General features: G+C 34.6%; 2 protein-coding genes across 2 annotated transcripts; one reads left to right on the top strand and one right to left on the bottom strand.

The window, feature by feature from the left end:
• Positions 1-5,645: 5,645 nt before the first annotated feature.
• Positions 5,646-6,599, top strand: LOC105983892 (olfactory receptor 51I1-like). Its single transcript, XM_013013926.1, has one exon. The coding sequence runs from the start codon at positions 5,646-5,648 to the stop codon at positions 6,597-6,599; it is 954 nt and encodes a 317-aa protein (XP_012869380.1).
• Positions 6,600-11,762: 5,163 nt separating this feature from the next.
• Positions 11,763-12,716, bottom strand: LOC105984034 (olfactory receptor 51L1-like). Its single transcript, XM_013014075.1, has one exon. The coding sequence runs from the start codon at positions 12,714-12,716 to the stop codon at positions 11,763-11,765; it is 954 nt and encodes a 317-aa protein (XP_012869529.1).
• Positions 12,717-19,200: the final 6,484 nt, after the last annotated feature.

Here is a 19,200-nt window from a genome sequence, read left to right on the forward strand (position 1 = left end):
TTCTTTCTTCCTTCCTTCCTTCCTTCCTTCCTTCCTTCCTTCCTTTCTTTCTTGGTGCTGGTCCTATGGCTCAGGATCTAAATGCTATCCCTGAGGTTTTGTGTTCAAGGCTAGCGCCCTACCACTTGAGCCACAGCTCCATTTCTGGATTTTTGGTAGTTAATTGGAGATAAAAGTCTCATGGACTTTCCTGCTTAGGCTGGCTTTGATCTGCAATCCTCATTCCTCAGCCTCCTTACTAGCTAGTATTATAGGCATAAGTCACCAGTGTCCAGATATGGTTGTATTCTTATAGTACTAATAAAATGGTGTGAATTTCATTGCCCATAGAATGATACAATGGGTAGCATTTAGAATAAAGCAATGTTCAATGTCTTCAATAAAATGGTACTGAGGTGAAAAGGATAACAACATTAACAGTAACATGCAATAACTGCATAGTGAGAGCCTATCCTTTATTAAATGTACGAAGAGCCAATATAGACGGTCAATCAAGGACATCATTTATTCTTCTTATTGTTATATCTTGGACAGAGGACAAAAGCTACAGAAAACTCAGTGGTAAGAGTATCTCGAGATCCATGGAAATACCAGGCAGTAAAGCAGTGTTTTGTGTTGGTTATCACTCTCATTATATTATTTTAGATAAAATAAGCCATATAGGGATTCAAGAAAGTTGGCTGAACATATTTACAATTCAAGTGTGCAAGAAAACAGACTTTATTTCTTGTGCATCTGTGTCTTCTTCAGGACTATAAACTCAATAGATTGGATCAATTAACTCTCAGATATGATATTTCATTCTAGACAGTGGGCTTAATCTAAGTTTCTATGAATTCATTCCTTCAGAGTTGTATTCTTTTTTGTTTCAAGATTTTCATTATTTTGGTTGTTCTAAACATTGTATTTATTTGGGGATTTATTCAATACTGTGAATAGAAACACACATTTACAATAACAATGACAGATGCTTTGTACCCTCCAGCTTCTCAGATAAAAGGCTAGGAATTACATTTCACAATTATTCATTTCTGTGACAATCTACACTAAGTTCAGGCACTAAACAGTTCCCTATCAGGAATAATCACTTGTAAAGCAAAGCTTCTTGTATGTTATGGTGGATAGTGGAGACACAATGAGTTCATGAATTAATTTCTAAAGACTCTGGGGTATTGAAAAAAACACAAAACATTTGTTGTCTCCTTGGGTGGAAGTAATTTGTTTTTGTGGCATCTCATGTGTGGTATATGTTCACCAATATCTCTTGGGAAATTTTTAATAACCTCCCTCTGGTACCTTCAATCTACGATTCTCTATTTCTTGCCAAAAAATAATTCTGCTGCAAAGTAACCAAAGTCCAGAAGGTCTGGACATCTAAGAATCCACCTCTCTTCAGAAAAGGTAAGCTTGAAAGAGAACTGTCATTTGTCCTGTGCTAAGAATTTGGGTTACTGGTAAGGAGATTGCAGTGTGTTCACTTAAACAACAACAAAAAAACTCACAGAAATGTGCCATTGTCTTTAGAAGTTGCTTAAATGGAGTTTTCCTTCTCTCTCTCTCTCTCTTTCTCTCTTTCTCTATCTCTCTCTCTCTCAGTTATCAAATCTGTTTGTTTTCCATCCACACTGAAATTTGGGTGCTTTGTACTGACAATTCTGTATTTCACTGATTGTTCTTTCTAGTAATATTTCAAATACTTTATTCCTCAGTTCTAGCATTATCATTTGGAGAGTTGCTATCTTCCCGTACATCTCCCATTTCTTCATTAAATATACACATATATATTATATGTGGGTGTATATATATATATCTTTATATCTATCTATCTATCTATCTCTCTATCTACCTACCTACCTTTCCTTCCTACTTAACATTATCTCCACTGATTACAAAATTTTGTGTGTGTGTTTTTTAATTTGTCCTGGGGCTTGATCTAAAGGCCTGCGTGCTGTCCCTTAGCTTTTTCACTCAAGGGTATCACTCTACCACTTGAGCCACACAGCTCTACCTCCAGCTGTTCTAATGCTGATTGGAGATGAGTCTCACAGACTTTTCTGTCCCAGCTGTCTTTGAACTAGGATCTTGATAACTCAACCTCTTCAGTAGCTGCATTTGGCTTGCTAATTTTCAAAATGGAAAAAAATCACTAAGTAAAGTTTCAAAGAATAAAGGAGAACTGGGAAAAGTTGAAGATAAAAAAGGTCTAATTGGAGAAGTGAGAAAAACAGTAGGACCATTCACTTTAAGAGAGATGGCGTTAAACAGATATTTCAGAAGCAAATATTCACATGCATAATCAGATTGAAGGAAGTTTATGTCAAAAGGGATTCAAGAAAGATTAAAAGGAACTATTCTCATTGGAATAGTGATATATGCTTTGCATCTCCAGGAATAGTCTTAGGAAGAAGTTCCAAGTTAGGATGGGAATTCTAACACACACATAAATGGAAATCCAAGGCAAAGGTAACTTGAAACTTACCAAGTTGACCAGTTCTAGACCGAATATATTCTACCAGATGATACATAATTCTTTTCCTACTTTCAAGAATAGTAGCATCTACTCTTAGTTTTTCAATGAACCCAGAAGAAAATATTACTGAAAATTCAAATTTCAAATTAGAGTTTAAAATAGATTTTGGATTATCAGTGAATTTTATATCTCTGCAAAATAGTACAAGGTATATGATATGTTAGGAATGTTCAAACCCTTATTTGTTTAATGAAAATATACAGTGTCCATTGTTTGTACAAACTATCCTGAGATATGTGAAGGCTTCAATCCCAAAATTAAGGGTATTTAAATTGGGTAGGTTATGGAACAGTTATTTAGGCAACAAGTTGAATAACGTATGAATTCAAATATGCAAAAAAGTATTGCAATGTAGAAGTACATTCCAGAATTTAATGACTGAAGGAAGTCTTATGAGGTGAGATAATTATAAGAATATTTAAATGTATACTCTATTATCAACTGACCTTTAATGAATTTAATCACTGCTAATTTAGAAGAAGCATGGAATTGGAGAGTGTGATGAAAAGGTGCAGAAGATTCAGATGTGAGAATGAATGTAATATCTAGTGGGTTGAAGCACCAATCTTAGATTGAAGAATGACAAAAAGAAATCAGTTGAAGAAAAAATAGTCTCACTGGTCAGAAGTAGAGATATGAGAGGTATTAAAACTGAAATAATGCCAGATGCTGGTGGACCATTCTTGTAATCCTAGATATTCAGGAGCCTGAGATCTGAGGATCACAGTTCAAAACAGCCCAGGTGGGCTGGGAATGTGGCTTAGTGGTAGAGTGCTTGCCTAGCATGCATGAGAAGTCCTGGGTTCAATTCCTCAGTACCACATAAATAGAAAAAGCCAGAAGTGCCTCTGTGGTTCAAGTGGTAGAGTGGTAGCCTTGAGCAAAAAAAAAAGGGGGGGGGGAACTTCAGGGATAGTGCCCAGGCCTTGAGTTCAAGCCTCAGCACTGGCCAAAAACAAACAAACGGCTCCCGGCAGAAAATGCCATAAGACTCATCTCCAATGAACCCTTCAAAAAGCCAGAAGTAGAGATGTTCCTCAAGTGCTAATGTTATCCTTGAGCAACAAAGCTAAGGGACAGTGCCTTGGCCCTGAGTTCAAGCCCCACTACCAGTATACACACATGCACACACACACACACACACACAAGTAAATAAGCTACCATACGTATAAATATTGACTTGAGTGTGAGCTAGTGGTGGCAGGTGTGTGGATTCTGTTTGTAATGTGCCAAGTGCTGATATAGATTGTTCCAGAGCTATATATAGAAGGGAGAGATGAGTATAAAGAAGGGATTAATTCCCAACGTATTGTAGAAGAGAATAAAAGCAAAGAGAAGGCTGATTATGTGCATGTGGATGAACCTGTGTAGAAAATGTACCCATGAGAAATTTTTACTGAGATAAGAAAATGACCTTCTCAGTAGGGGCAGTAAATGTGTCCTGTTATTCTCCATAAGGTAGACATGTTTTATAAAAGCACTCAACAATATACGTGCATTAAGTTACATAGGCAGCAATACAGTGGAGAAAATGTCTTTATGGATGAAAACTGTGATCCATCGGGGATGTACTCTTCACTTTACACTTTAAAAGGAGAAAATGTTATTTAACTTAGTTCAAACGATACTCAATTTTTAATTTGGCTGGAAGGAGATAAATGGTTTCTTGTCCAGTATCTCTGAAGTCTTTTTCCTAAGAAATAATCCTTTAATGTTTCTATTTAAATTTTCCCCTGGTGATTTTTATATTTCATCACATTTTTAACCAATAGGATTTTGAAAAAGGCATCCTGGACATTGTTTGAAAAGAAATGTGCTCATTACCTGACTTATGTAACTGTAACCATTCTGTACATCACCTTTAAAATAACAATAAAAATTTAAGGATTCTGTTTAGATTATTCAAACATTTCATAGTTACCTTAGTATATTCAATTTCAGCATGGACAAGCTCTGCATTGAAATTTAGTCTTTTCAAGATTAAGTGTTTCTAAAACAATTATATAGAGTCTATTTCTTCAGATTTCTTCATAGTGTAAGTGAAGAAATAAAATCATTTTCTCTAATAAGGCTATTTTAGGCATTTTTAAAATACTGATATTTATTGATTCTCAAATGCAATTTACTCATATTTTGAAGTAGATTCATTTATTCTTTTCAAGGACTTATTAATTTCTGATACTTTTCTAGTATCATCTGAGAAGTTATGCCAATAGGTATTGATTTTATCATTCTCTCATATTTTAGTACATTTCCTCACTTGGAAAAATAAGTCTATCCCTTTCAAAGAAAATATTAAATATAGCCTGGTGCTGGTAGTTCATACCTATAATCTTAGATTCTCGGGGGGTTGAGATCTCAAGATCCAGCCCCAATTGGAAAGTCTGTGAGACTTTTATCTCCAATCATCTACTAAAAAAGATGTAAATGAAGTTATAATATGTGTGGTAAGAGCAGTAACATTGAACAAAAGAAGCTCAGAGATAGTCCCCAGGATCTGAGTTCAAGGCCCAGAAACAATTCAAAAAAAAAAAAAGAAAAGAAAACACATGTAAATTTCACTGTAAGAATGAAAATTATCATGTGAAGTTAAATAAAATGATGAGTTTTATGCAAGTTATTGAAATATCCTGATTTATTTCTGCAAGGAGAAATGCTAGAAAAAAAAGTGTATGTTTCAAGATACCTGAATGTCTACAGGTATAAAGTTGATGTGGAAGAATTCTTTTAGAGTTTTGACAAAAAAGAAGAAAATATAAAGCAGAAACACTTGTAACTAAGAGTACTACAATAGATAAGGTCTTATGAGAATGATTTCCTCCCTTTGAGACATAAAATAAGTTCATTTTACCAACTATTAAGTATTCTGTGCCAAATCAACCTAGTAGTTGTTAGATTTTAATACCAATTGCCCCATGTCCAAACTCCAGAAATTTATTCAAATGGGCCTGGAAACCTTCTAAGGATCATTTCCTAAATGTAAACCTTCTAAGGATCATTTCCAATTGACGTTGGGGATTAGCTGTATTATCTCTTCCTGTCTTAAAATCATTTCCCCCTCTTCCTACAGGGACATGTGAAACCATATCTGAGCTGACTTTCCAAAGGTATCTTCATGGAGCTTAGCAACAGTAGCTGGTTTCAGCCATCAACTTTTCTTCTCACTGGCATTCCAGGACTCCAGGCAGTACAAATATGGATCTCTATCCCTCTGTGCATCATGTACTTAATTGCCCTCCTAGGAAACTTCACCATCCTCTTTGTCATCAAAACCACTTCCATCCTTCATGAGCCTCAGTACATCTTTCTGTGCATGCTCGCAGCTACCGATGTGGGTCTGTCTTTATCAACTCTACCAACAGTATTCAATGTCTTCCTCCTGAATCACAGGCAGATTGAATTCCATGCTTGCCTGGCACAGATGTTCTTCATTCATACCTTCTCTTCCATGGAGTCAGCTATCCTGCTGGCCATGGCCTTTGACAGGTTTGTAGCTATTCGCAACCCACTGCAGTACACTGTGGTTTTAACTCCTTCTCGGATTATTGGCATGGGCCTTGGAGCTGTGACCCGGGGTGTAGTATTGATGGCACCTCTGCCAATCCTGCTCAAACGGCTGCCCTTCTGCAAAGGTGTCATTCTTTCGCATTGTTACTGCTACCATCCTGACGTTATGAAGCTAGCCTGTGGACGTGTCAGGGTCAACATCATCTATGGCTTGTCTCTAGTCCTCTGCTCTTTTGGAATTGACTCAGTGTTCATTGTCATTTCATACATCTTAATTCTGCAGACAGTGCTGAATATCGCTTCGGGGAGTGGCAGGCTCAGGGCACTTAACACTTGTGTTTCTCACATCTTCACTGTCTTCATTTTCTATGTGCCACTCATTGTGTTAGCCCTGATCCACAGGTTTGGTACATTCAGTTCTCCTCTTCTTCATGTCACCATGGCCAATCTCTTTCTCTTCTTGACTCCTGTCCTTAATCCTTTAGTTTATAGTCTTAAAACCAAACAGATAAGGTCAGCAGTGTGTAAAGTATTCAAGGAGAGGGAAAACTTGCTCAATTAGTTACATAAGGACTTAGTGAGACAAATACCCTGTCTGTATCTTCTCATCTGACTGCTTCCAAGAAATTTGTCATCACTTTCAGGTATGTTTTATTTCATATCATCTGTGAAAATGAAGCTATTTTGATTACTGTTATGGAAGAAAACTGAAAATGTATAACTTATTGTGCTGTGAAATGAGAGATGCATCCATTTTTCCCTCTTTTAAAGAAACACACTAGATATGTAAAATGTGAAAATTGTGGAAACGAATCAGTTAATGATCACTTCCTGGAAAAGAGCAATGAAGTAGGATTAGTTCCCACAAGAAAGAAAGTGACTTTTAAAAAAATAATTACTTTTTTCTTGCAGAGAATCATCCATTAGCACAAGTAAAACATCTGAAAATTAGGGAACACCTATAGAAGCCTATACTACTCACTGGAAATTAGAAAACTGGAACTTGATCATTAAATGGAAGTTCACCTATCATTTTGTGCATACATGTATGCCTGAACGAAGGATAGAGTTTTATATGTTTATATAGACATGTGTGCACCCATAATGGCTTTTATTCAGTCATAAAATAACAGATCATTTACTATTATCTCAAAATATAAAAAGTCAGCAAATTGGTTTTATTTTTAATAGGAAAAGCAAAGAAGTAAATGATTGATGTGTGACATATATTATGGGAGATAAATTTAGAGTGATGTGGGATTTATAAGCCAGGGGACAATCAACAACAGCACTCCAACAGGAAAGATGGAGGAAACATTTGTGGCAGAGATAACAGCATAAACTAAGGCATAGAAGGAAAAAGTACTGTAGTCTGAGGACGTACAAGTAATCAAGTATAGGCCTAGAACACAGTTTGGAGGAAGAGTCGAAAAGGACAACAGTGAGTGGATATCAGAGCTTTTGTCATTTTACGTTAGTATATCTAATTAATTAACTAGCATTGATTTTTCTGTTGTTTCTCTTAAGACTAAGAGGCTATTAGTCAATTTCAATTTTTTTCCAAGGCATTGAAATGATTTGCTTGGGATGGAATAATACCACATTGCTGATAGTTCTTTCATGGAAACTAATCTCTGTGATTACAAAATTATTTCTTCTATATTTTTAAACTTGTTCAGCCACAAGCTATTACTAGAATTTTTACTTTTGAAGTCTCTTAGCAAAATACTTTATTTTCTCTTCTATGGTATGAGTAACTTTCCTTTCTCTTTGTCGTTCATTTTGTTTCCTTTTCCTTGACATTGTCTTTCTTTCATTACTCCCACCATTGCCTGTGAGTACTAACACACATCACATGCACACACACACACACACACACACACACACCATCCACTCACAGAGTATAAGGTGAAAAACCAACAAAAATCTTCCCCTCCATTTTCACATAGTCACACACACAGTCTAGAATATTTATTCTTAGTACCAGATGTGTGACGTTTTTTCCTCCCAAATACCAAAGAAACAATTCTTCACTGAACACTAATTGGATATCCTGTAGTTTAAATTGATTCAGTTCTAAGATGTTAGATCCTATAGATGAAGGGATCAATATCACACGAATGCCCTGCTTAGGAATCTGCTAGGCTAACAATGAAATCATATTTATTGAAATTTTGATTGAAATTATGCTACAGAGGTTGCATGTCAGTAATATAATACATAAAAGATGAACAAGAATTCTCTCACTGCTAGATAAAAATTGTCTGTCAGTTATAAATAGTAGCAAGGGAAAATTTTAAACTACCATGCAATGTTTACAGTGTTTAGCAAAACCTGACTATGAAAGAAAAACTATGTAGGTCAGATCATAACGAACTTTGCCTTTTATCTGATTTAGGTTAAATTTATAAGACCAAACATGGATTCTGCTGCAAAAATTCAAAAAATACAACATAACTATGTTTAGCAATTCCATAAGATAAATAATAGATTGAACATGAAGTGATATTGGAGAAAAGTCAATAATAGCAGGTGAAAGAACTCAGGAAAGCTTGAATTAGTGAAGAGACTATAGCGGTACAAATGAGTGAACATATTCAAGATGTATCTCTCATCTATCCATCTGTCTGTCTGCCTGTCTGTCTGTCTGTCTATCTATCTATACAAGACATAAGTAAATGAAATTAGTGATGGATTAAATGGGATGAAATGAGAATGAACACAGAAGTACTAGAATATTATCAGTATGACAACATAGCAGCATGTCATCACAGATGTATATGGACAACTTGTAAAAGAGGAGAAAGAAGAAGAACGAGGAAGAGGAGGAGAGAGAGGAGGAAGAGGGGAGGAGAGGAAGAGGATAGAGAGGAAGAGGAGGGGAAGCAGGAGGAGAAAGAGGAGAGTGAGGAAGAAGAAAGAATAAAGGAAGAAAGAAGAGAAGAAGGAAGGAAGAAGAAGAGGAGAAGAAGAAGAGGAGCAATTTGGTTTGCATTAAATTTGAGGATGGGTATAATGAGAAACATATCTTCATGTATTCAAAGTCTAAAGACCAAAACCAAGTAGAACGTGTTGTATAATTGTGAGGCAAGTTAAAGTTACTAAACAAGCTCCCAGTGATATAATCTCTAAGGTATTCAGAAAAATATTCTTTTCTGCAGAAAATTTCATATATCAGTGGAGTATATTGGAAAGATTTTCTTGGGTAAAAAAATAACATATAAAATAATATATGAATTTACAATGGCCCAGGTGTTCCACTATTTGATATGGTTAACATAGTGTATATAATACAAATGAATTTTGCTCTAGTGGATATAATAAAAGGGAGGGGCATAAAACACAGTAAAACCTAGGGAAAATAAAGGAAAATAGAAAAAGTTTTAGAACACATTGGAAAAATTTATTGGCCTTTCTGAACCCTATGGAATGGCTGAGTTATGATCTTCATTTAGAAATACAAAGAATTTGGTTCTGAATATGATAGAGTTACCATGAAACTCCAGTCAATAATTTCTCATTTATTTTAACTTTGTGTGGAACAGTATCTCAGATTACTTATTAAGGAATATGGGTGCAAATAAAATATTATAAATGTATAAATGGACAATCTTTACTCATAAAACTATGACTTATTACATTTTATCCTATTTTCAGACCTTAATCTATATCCTACCTGTAAAACTGACACAGAGAAAGATTTCCCCCTTAGACTCAATGTCCAATGTTGATTTCTCACATCTGTCTTTTACTTACTCATTTACAGTGTGAAAACATGATATGAGAGGTGTACTGGCTATTTACACATAATGTAATATGAAAGGTACCAGGGATGTTGGAAAACAAATCAGTGCGATTGTTTTAGAATATCTCTGCAAGGTTTCACTATAACATTTCTGCAAAGGGGGAATTATCCCCCACTTTAAAATATAAGGCAAGGATAAGTATTTCTAAAGCATCATGAGTTATTCCTAGATTTCACATAATTCACCTATGAGATCCCATGTCAGCCCAAACAGTCATATGAAAATACATGTCGTGTGTGCTCCAGTCCTGGGACTTGAACTCAGGGTCTACACACTGTCCCTGAGCTTTAGTACTCAAGATTGACACTATCACTTGATCCACAGTTCCACTCAAGCATTTTTCTGGTTAATTGGAGATAAGAGTCTTACAGACTTTCCTGCCCAGACTGGCTCTGAATCACAGTGTTCAGACTCGGCCTCTTGAGTACCGGGGATTACAGGTTCATGGAGAAACCATTTTACAGTTACATTTTACATTATGTGAATCAAATCTAAACTATTCTGTAAAAGAAAAGAAGGTTCATTTTCTATAAGTTTTACTTAAACTTGTTCATATTCTACAATTCTTATTTTGAACCTATCCCAATAAAAATCTCATCTAACATAAAGATTGAGAGATTAAAGAAAAATACAACAAAGCAGTACTATGCAATTTGTCACCTAAGTAATACATACTTGGTTTCTTCAGACTGGGCAAAACTAGATTTAATATTTAATTAAAGACTGGCATATATTGAATAAAATTAGACCTGTATAATTTACTTGTTAAATCATTTAGGGAAAACAGCTACAGTATCCAAATCTATGCAAAGGAAATTATATTATTTACTGCTATCTACTTTTAAGAAATACAAAAAGATAATATCTCTGTCACTCAGATAGTGATATCAAAGGTAATCAGAAAATACTTTTGTCTTCCAGTTCAAAACAATTCTTGAATTTCTGTACTTATATTTTGTTGTGAAAATCATGTATTTGAATAGGTGCTGAAGTATTAAGTTATTCATTTAGCTGTGTCATAATTGTATATGACATATTAAACTATGTGTTTGTTCTATAAATGCAAATCAAGGTCAGACATCACATTATTTTCATGTATATATTGTCTTTTACTCTAAATTCAAAATGTTTTAAAAGAAAGTTAACAGTTGCTTGTATTGCAACCTTAAAAGAGCCTCAGAAGATAACAGAGTCTTCAGGAACTTAAAGAGAGTTACACCCTTGTTTTGGAACTCAGGATAGAATCTATCAATATGAAAATGGAAGCAAAACAAAATACAAGTAAAATAAGATTATGAAGTAATAATATAATAAAAATGATCATTTCTCACACTCTTACTTTTTTTCAAAAGACTTCATTATATTTTGGGAATCGCTGAACCAAAAAAGATTCATACAATCAATTTCTACCACACATACAATCGTAAATTTGTCATCAATTTTGGGATTTTTAAATTGTTATCTTTAAGTAGTTGTATGAAGAAATTGCCATTTAACAAAGCAGTTTATGAGTACAATGGTAATTCCTCAACTGGAACCACATTGAAATTTGGAATCAGGTGACATCTTGCATTTTCTGTGAACTCACACATGGACTGATCATTGGGTAATCCAGTATTGGACTCCACCACGAGAAGAGGCGACATTGTGATGCTCATTCAACTCATACTTCAAAAACATGGAACTGTGCTTCGTGCCATTTCCCATCAAGATGCCGAACAGTGAGCATCTATGATCACATTCGTGATCATTGATGTCAACATGCTGCCTGCCTTTCCTAACTTTGTTCCCTTCCTAAAGGAGCGGCCTGAGACAGGTTTCATGTTTGAATTCACAGTTCCGTGCGTAACTACTTGGCACACAGTAGACCCTCGATAATCATTTAAAAACAATTGCTCCTTCTGATTTGAAGACAAAACTCATTCCCCGGCAATAACACGTTGCACCCAAAATCTCTTGCGCAGAGCAGCTTGGATCTGTCTGGACTTGAGACTGTAGACAAGAGGGTTTAGCAGTGGAGTCAGGAGGAGGTAGGCATTGCTCATGGTAGTGTATAGAATTGGGGAAGTTTCCTCGCTGTACCGATGAAGTACCGCGAGACTTATGAGAGGTAGATAAAACACCAGCACTGTGCACAGGTGACACGCGCAGGTGTGCAGGGATTTCCAGTTTCTATCTTGGATTCCCATCTTCATCACAGTGCCCAAGATCTTCATGTAGGAAACTAGGATGAAGATAACATCCACAGCAAATGTGCAGAGGACACAGACCAGTCCATAGACACTGCTGAAAGTGACGTCTCCACAGGCCAGGTTCAGCATATCTGGGTAGTAGCAGTAAGAATGTGACAGGACATTGGCCCCACAGAAAGGAAAAGTCCTGAGGAAAAAAGGAAGAGGAGCTAACAGGGTGGCCCCTCGTAGGAGGGCAGCTCCACTGAGGCAGCCAACAGTATAGTGGGTCAGGATCCTGCTGTAGTTGAGCGGAGCACAGATAGCTACCAAGCGATCGAAAGCCATGGCTACCAGTACCCCTGACTCCACTGAGGAGAGAGTGTGAATGAAGAACATTTGAGCCAGGCAGGCATCCAAGCCAATATGGTGGACATCAAACCAGAAGATAGCCAAGACACTGGGCATTGTTGACAATGAAAGCCCGAGGTCAGTGAGGGCTAGCATAGCCAAAAAATAATACTGGGGCTCATGAAGAATCTGTTCTGACCTAACTAGAATGAGGAGAAGAACATTACCCCCAAGGGCTACCAGATACAAAAGACAGAAGGGGATGGAGATCCACATGTGTGCAGACTCGAGACCAGGAATACCAATGAAGGAAAAAATGGGCCAATCAGAAGTGTTAGTAAGAGGTGACATGATGAAATGTAGTTAGGATTGTCGCCCAGTATGCTTGCAAATCTGTAAAAGAAATTATATGTCAGAGAAGCTGAGAGACGGGTTCGAGGCACAAGGAAGGTCGTTTAAACATGAGTTATAAAATTACGCTATGAAGAACTGAAAGTGGAGCACTAAATTCTGTTACTAAGAATGTGGAGCAACTGGAATTATTGTACATTGCTGATAGGATACAATATAATAAAAATTCTTTGGCAAAGAATTCAACACTTTAAAATTAAGTAAGGATTTATAACACAGTTAATATACCTCAGAGATTTCACGCTCAAGGAGTTAGACAAGAGAAATAGACATATGTGTCTACATAAAGACATATAAAATTTTTTATTGAAGCTTCATTTATAACAGCAAAAACCCTGAAGAAGATCAAATATAAACTTGTTACTGAAAAGCTAAATAAACTAAGGCAGATCTATATAATTGAAAATTCAAAAGGAAGATATTGAGAGGTACAAAGGCAGAAAATTACTGGTTGTTTAAGAAACAAAGACAAGTACAAAGTAACCAAATGCTATAAAATCTTATTATATAGAAATTTTCATAGCAATGTAACCCTGAGCTATCATAAGTACAGAAGGTAGGCAGACAGTGAGAAGAGCCTACCTCCGATTTCATAGCAGTGCCCAAACCTTCAAAGATGAAAATGTTCCTATTATGGTGGATACAAAGATTCTGTATTTTATATATTTTAAAAGTATCAAAATTTTCGCTCAGTTGATTAATTTTGTTATATATAAATCAATCTATTATTTTGTTATATATAAATCAATCTATTTGACTAAAATATCTATTTGAAAAATGGATTCTTAATAATACTAAATCTGCAGAGATTTAAATTCATTCACAAAAGAAGTATCATTAGACTTTGTAAAATAACTAAATTTAATTACTGCATTTGTGTGTGTGTGTGTGTGTGTGTGTGTGTGTGTGTGTGTGTGTGTGATTTCTGGGGCTTGAACTCAGGGCCTGGGAGCTGTCCCTGAGCTTTCTTTGCTCAAAGCTATTATTATCACTTGAGCCACAGCTCCACTTCCAGCTTTTTCTTCATTGTCGTCTTCTTCCTCCTTCTTCCTCCACCTCCTTCCTCCTCCTCCTCCTCCTCCACCTCCTTCTCCTCCTCCTTCTTGTTTTTAGTAGTTAATTAGAGATGAGAATCTCATAGATTGCCCTGTCCAGACTGGCTTCAAACTGTGATCCTCAGCTTTCAGACTCCTGAATAGCTAGAATTACAGGTGTGAGACACCAGTGTATAACTACATTAAAAAAATATTGGGCATGAGTCCAAGCTCAGGTATTTTATACAATTCAGCTACTTAACTGATTATTCCATCTTCATATAATATATAATTCATATAATTCATATAATAATAATAAATAATAATAAAAAGGGCTCGGTGGTCTCACCAATAGTTTTGTTGAATTATTGTACATTTTTCCTAGATCATCTCCCATACAGATTTACAGGGCCTATTGGACATAAAAGCATACATACCACATTTATCTTCCACTTGCTTCTTCCCTACTGGTTCTCTTCTGATTCATATAAAAATTTTAGGCAATTTGCATTTCTTCAAGGCTTCAGTTAGCACATGAACTCCCACATTTGATCTAAATTCCTTTTTTAAATGTTTTATTTCTATTTTTAATTTTAATTACTATTGCTTTAGAATAAACTTGGTCATTTTTTTTGAAACTTCTAGCTCATAGTTTCTCCATAAACTTGTTTTTGTATATATGGAGATCTGTCCTTATAATTTACTAATTTATATCTTTACACCTTTACTCAAGCCAAGGTCTCTGACTAACCCATCTTTCTTCTATACCTAATGAATTTAATGGCTTTTAAAGTAACTACACAGTTTATCTCACCCAGAGAATATTTCCTCAGTTTTTGGTCTAGGAAATACGTAAGCTTTTGTTCTGAACATTCTTTGATATCATTTAAGTCTTGTTGCACTCATAAAGTTTCTAGATATGATTATGTTTCTTCTCTATCAGCTAGACTGCAAATGCTTGAGATTACAATGTTTTTGTCTCTCTGAAATGTTTTTTTTCTGAACTGTCTTTGGTGTTAGGGCAAGTGATTTTTGTGTAAATGCATTGTTAACTTAGAAATAATTGAAGAATGTTATATCATTTTGCTGGTTTCCATACTTGTTTTAAATAAACTTTTTACTTTTTTATTTAAAAAAGTGTTTGTTGGTCATGGGGTCTGAACTCTGGGTCTGGGGACTGTCCCTCAGCTCTTCAGTTCAAGGCTAGCACTCTACCACTTGAGCCCCAGCCCAACTTCCAACTTTTTCTGCTTATGTGGTGCTGAGGAATCAAACCCAGTGCCTCATGCATGCAAGACAAGCACTCTACCATTGAGCCAACTTCCCAGCTTTTAAATAAACTTTTTATTAATGGTGATATATTTAAATATTGCTGTGAGGATTACTTATATGAGGTAATATAGCAAAAGCATATATAGCACATAGTCTCAAAGCTTATAAATAAGTAATTGCTTTAAACTTTTTCATATATTCAATACAAATGAATACAAAAATGAATTATAGGTATTATGAAATATTCCTTATATTCACTAGAAATCATTAAAAACTATTTCTGAAAAACAATGAAACATATTGATTATGCAATCTAAGATTTCATATTAAAACTGTATTTGTGTTGAAAATGAGCTACACAATTTATGAGTGAGGACAGGAGGGAAAACTCGGGAGAGAGCAAGGAAAGAGGTGAAATTGTCCAAAAAGAAATATACATTTTACCTTATATAAGTGTAACCTTTTTTTTGTGAAAATACTGTACAGAGGGGTTACAGTTTCATGGGCAAGATAATGAGTATATTTCTTATCAAGCATTGTAGCCTCCTCCTTTGTTTACCCTTCCTATCTCTTCCCATCCACCCCATCCCCCAATCCTCCCCCCGCCCACACCAAAGTGTACATCATCTTTTTAATGACTTTTAAAACTATATGTCATTTTTAAATCATAATAAATTTATAGCATGTTAAATGAATGACATATATGAATGAGGTTATAGGTATACAAATATGTCTTGCAATCAATCTAATCTTCTTTGTTTATTATTTATAGTTTGTAGGACATTGTAGATGTGTTTTATTATTTTACCAATATTTGGTTACTAATAATAGCTTAAATATGTGCTGGATAAAAGAAAATCAACAGAAAAAGATACGGCAAGAAATGTATAATACAAAGGGAAAGAAATAGGGAAAAAAAGAAAGATAATTTTCAGAAAAAATAATTAAAGGCATTTTTTTCTGACCCATCTCCATATTTTACTGGTGAAATTGGTACGTTTACTGGATATTAGCATTTAAAATTCTGCTAAACAAATGCACTTAATAATTACCAGTAAATAATATATATATACATATCTATATCTATATCTATCTATCTATCTATATATATATAATACATAGAAAGTAAATGCTTTGTTGATGTAAGAATTTTTCCCCTTCAATGGCTAACCTGAAAATCAAACATGTTCTTAAACAACTTACTTATGTGAAAATACTCCTGGTACATGTAGGTAAAACCCACATAACAAATATTGTCATTAAAATATCCTGTACTTACATATAAAATAACTCCTTCTATATATATATATTCATTATACATATTTCTTAGTTATCTGCATAAAAACACTTTTTAATTTTTAGCTTCTATTCTTGCTTCTATTTTTTCTATGTATTTTATTACCTAATATTTTATTTTATTTACTTTCTTTTATGTATTTTTATACCTAGTTCCAAACTCATTCTTATATTTGTTGCTGGAGGAAAAGTTTGTCACTCCTGCTTCTCCTTTGGTTACACTGCAATATTATGCTATTTTATCCTACTTTGTGAATTACCTCATGTATTAATTTTTGTGTCAGGCAGAATTGCAAGCACCTAGTGAAAGATTCAAGCATAAGTGATAGATAAAAGGATGAAAGGATATTGAACCACTACAGACTAAATATTATATTTGCACTTCATCTTTATGTGGCACAGAAGGCCATTTAACTTTCCTGAGAACAATATTCCTTATTGTTAAAATATATGTAATCAAAGCTACCTTGAGTGCTGCTTAGAAAGTTTAGACAGAAAACAGGGAAAAGAAAACATACTGATAGTATTGAAAAACAAAATTTCTTAAGTTGCTACATTAAAAGATTAAAGGTATATACCAAATTTATATTTGTAGTTACACCACTATTTAAATGTTAGAATACAGGGAAATTTTTCATTTATAAGTTGGGAATGAAGGAGAGTTCTGAAGAAACATCAGTTGGGAAAGGTGTATGTGTTTCCTATACTAAGATACAAAATTTACAAGACAATGATTTTAAAAAGCTTCCATTCAAAATATAGGCATTTTGTATTATTCAAGGTTGAAGTTGCATATCAAGATATCAAGTCTCAAAGCACTGGAAAAATAGTTCTCCACCAGGCTCAATTTTGTATGTTTTACTTAGAAATTTAAAGATTTTTTCATTGTCATGATTATAAAACACATTTCTATTTGAATACTTTAGAATTTAAAAGTACTCATTTACTGATTTATGTAACTGTAAGCCCTTTGTATATCACCTTTAAAATAACAATAAAAATAAAAATTTTAAAATGCAAAACAGTTAAAAGATCACACTGTTCAAAAAGAAATGTACTCATTACTTGACTTAACTCTAAACCCTCTGTACATCACCTTTATAACACAACAAAGAAAGGAAACTGAAAGAAAGACAAATACCACCAGTAGGCAAATCCTCAGCATTTAGAGTGTGAAAAGCTTTTTTAAAAGCCTAATGTGGGAGCTGGCAATGTGGCTTAGTGGTAGAGTGCTTGCCTAGCATGAATGAAGCCTTGGGTCCTATTCTTCAGTACCACATAAACAGAAGAAGGCAGAAGTGGCACTGTGTCTCAAGTGGTAGAGTGCTAGCCTTGAGCAAAAGAAGCTCAGGGACAGTGCCTAGGCCCTGAGTTCAAGCCTCAGGAAGGGCAAAAAAAAAAAGCTTAATGTCAGAAGAAAAATGAAATCTCCCTACTTGCAAAGGCATATGCAGTTAATCTAATTCAGCAACTAAAAACAGATGTTACTGATTTATTCAAAGGTGATCATGTTTACAAATCATATTCATGATATACTGTTTTCAGTATTCAGAGGTCTGTTACACAAACAATATTCAGTTAGTGACATTTTGAAGGCTTTAGATTTATAAATTCAGCTTTTTAAAACAAAATATACACATATACTATCAACCAAATTCACCTGGAAAATTGTTGCAGAATACAACATAAATTCCTTAGAACAAAGAGATAAAAACCAGGTAAAAGAACCAGTCATTTAACTTTAAAATGTTATTCAGTTAAACAGAAAGTTTTCCAAATAACTTAAAGTTCAAGTCATATACTGCCTATGTATATTTGCCCCTCTAACCATGGTTTGCTTGTTGGAATTTTTTAAATTTAAATTTTAGTTTTAATGTAAACTATTTTTTAATCAACTGAACCACATGGATTTTGCAGTTAAGATAGTAGCTGATATTTTACTTACTGTATAATTAATGGCTTTTTCTATAGTCCTTCCTTGTAAAACACAGAACTCCTCACATCAGAGTGGAGAAGTTCAGCCTCATTTCATGAGTTTTAAGGTGTTTTACAGACCACAAGAGAAGATACCTCAGGCGCCTCAAATGCTCTACTGAGACTTTAAAAAGCCTTGGGGAATATCCAACTAACATGGCCAAGCAGCTAGTAATTAAAAATCCCTGTTTCTTTAAATATACATACTTTGTGTAGCATTTTATATATATGTTTATACATGCCAGGGGTAATAGATTATAACTATAGTGATTTCACAAATCAGAAACAGTTCAGTGTTTATACACACATGTCAAGTTTTCCAAAAGTACAAACAGGTGAGACACTCATAAACTTGATTTTTGTAGAATTCTAGGTGGTGTTTTTTTAATTTTTAATAGATCTTAGGTTTTACTAAATCCTACTTAACTAGGCACTTGACCCATTGCAACAATGAGATGTACAAGTCGTTATGTCAAAAATGAACTTCACAACTTTGATGCAGGGGCAGGGAGGATTGGATGGGGAGGCAGGGAGAGGATGGGAAAGAAAAATATATAAAAATATAAAAATAAAATAATATATTCTCATAAGAGGCTACACATGTCTCCTCTAGTCCCTAAGTTTATAAAGAATGAGATTGCTTTTAGTAGAATGAGAAATAATATTTTCACCACTGAACAACTCTTGCTTGAGTGGCTTGGATAACACCAAACTCTGCCCCAATCAGTGTGTTTGAATAATTAATTGACTGAATGTACAGGTAAGATATTCTCCATCATTCAGATGTCCTCAGTCAAAAGCAATTCCTCTCTTACTGAAAGGAGAGAAAGAAGATCTGATTTCAGATC

The sequence above is a fragment of the Dipodomys ordii genome, unplaced genomic scaffold (genome assembly GCF_000151885.1).
Source record: "Dipodomys ordii isolate 6190 unplaced genomic scaffold, Dord_2.0 Scaffold22, whole genome shotgun sequence".
In the NCBI taxonomy this organism is placed as follows: domain Eukaryota; kingdom Metazoa; phylum Chordata; class Mammalia; order Rodentia; family Heteromyidae; genus Dipodomys; species Dipodomys ordii.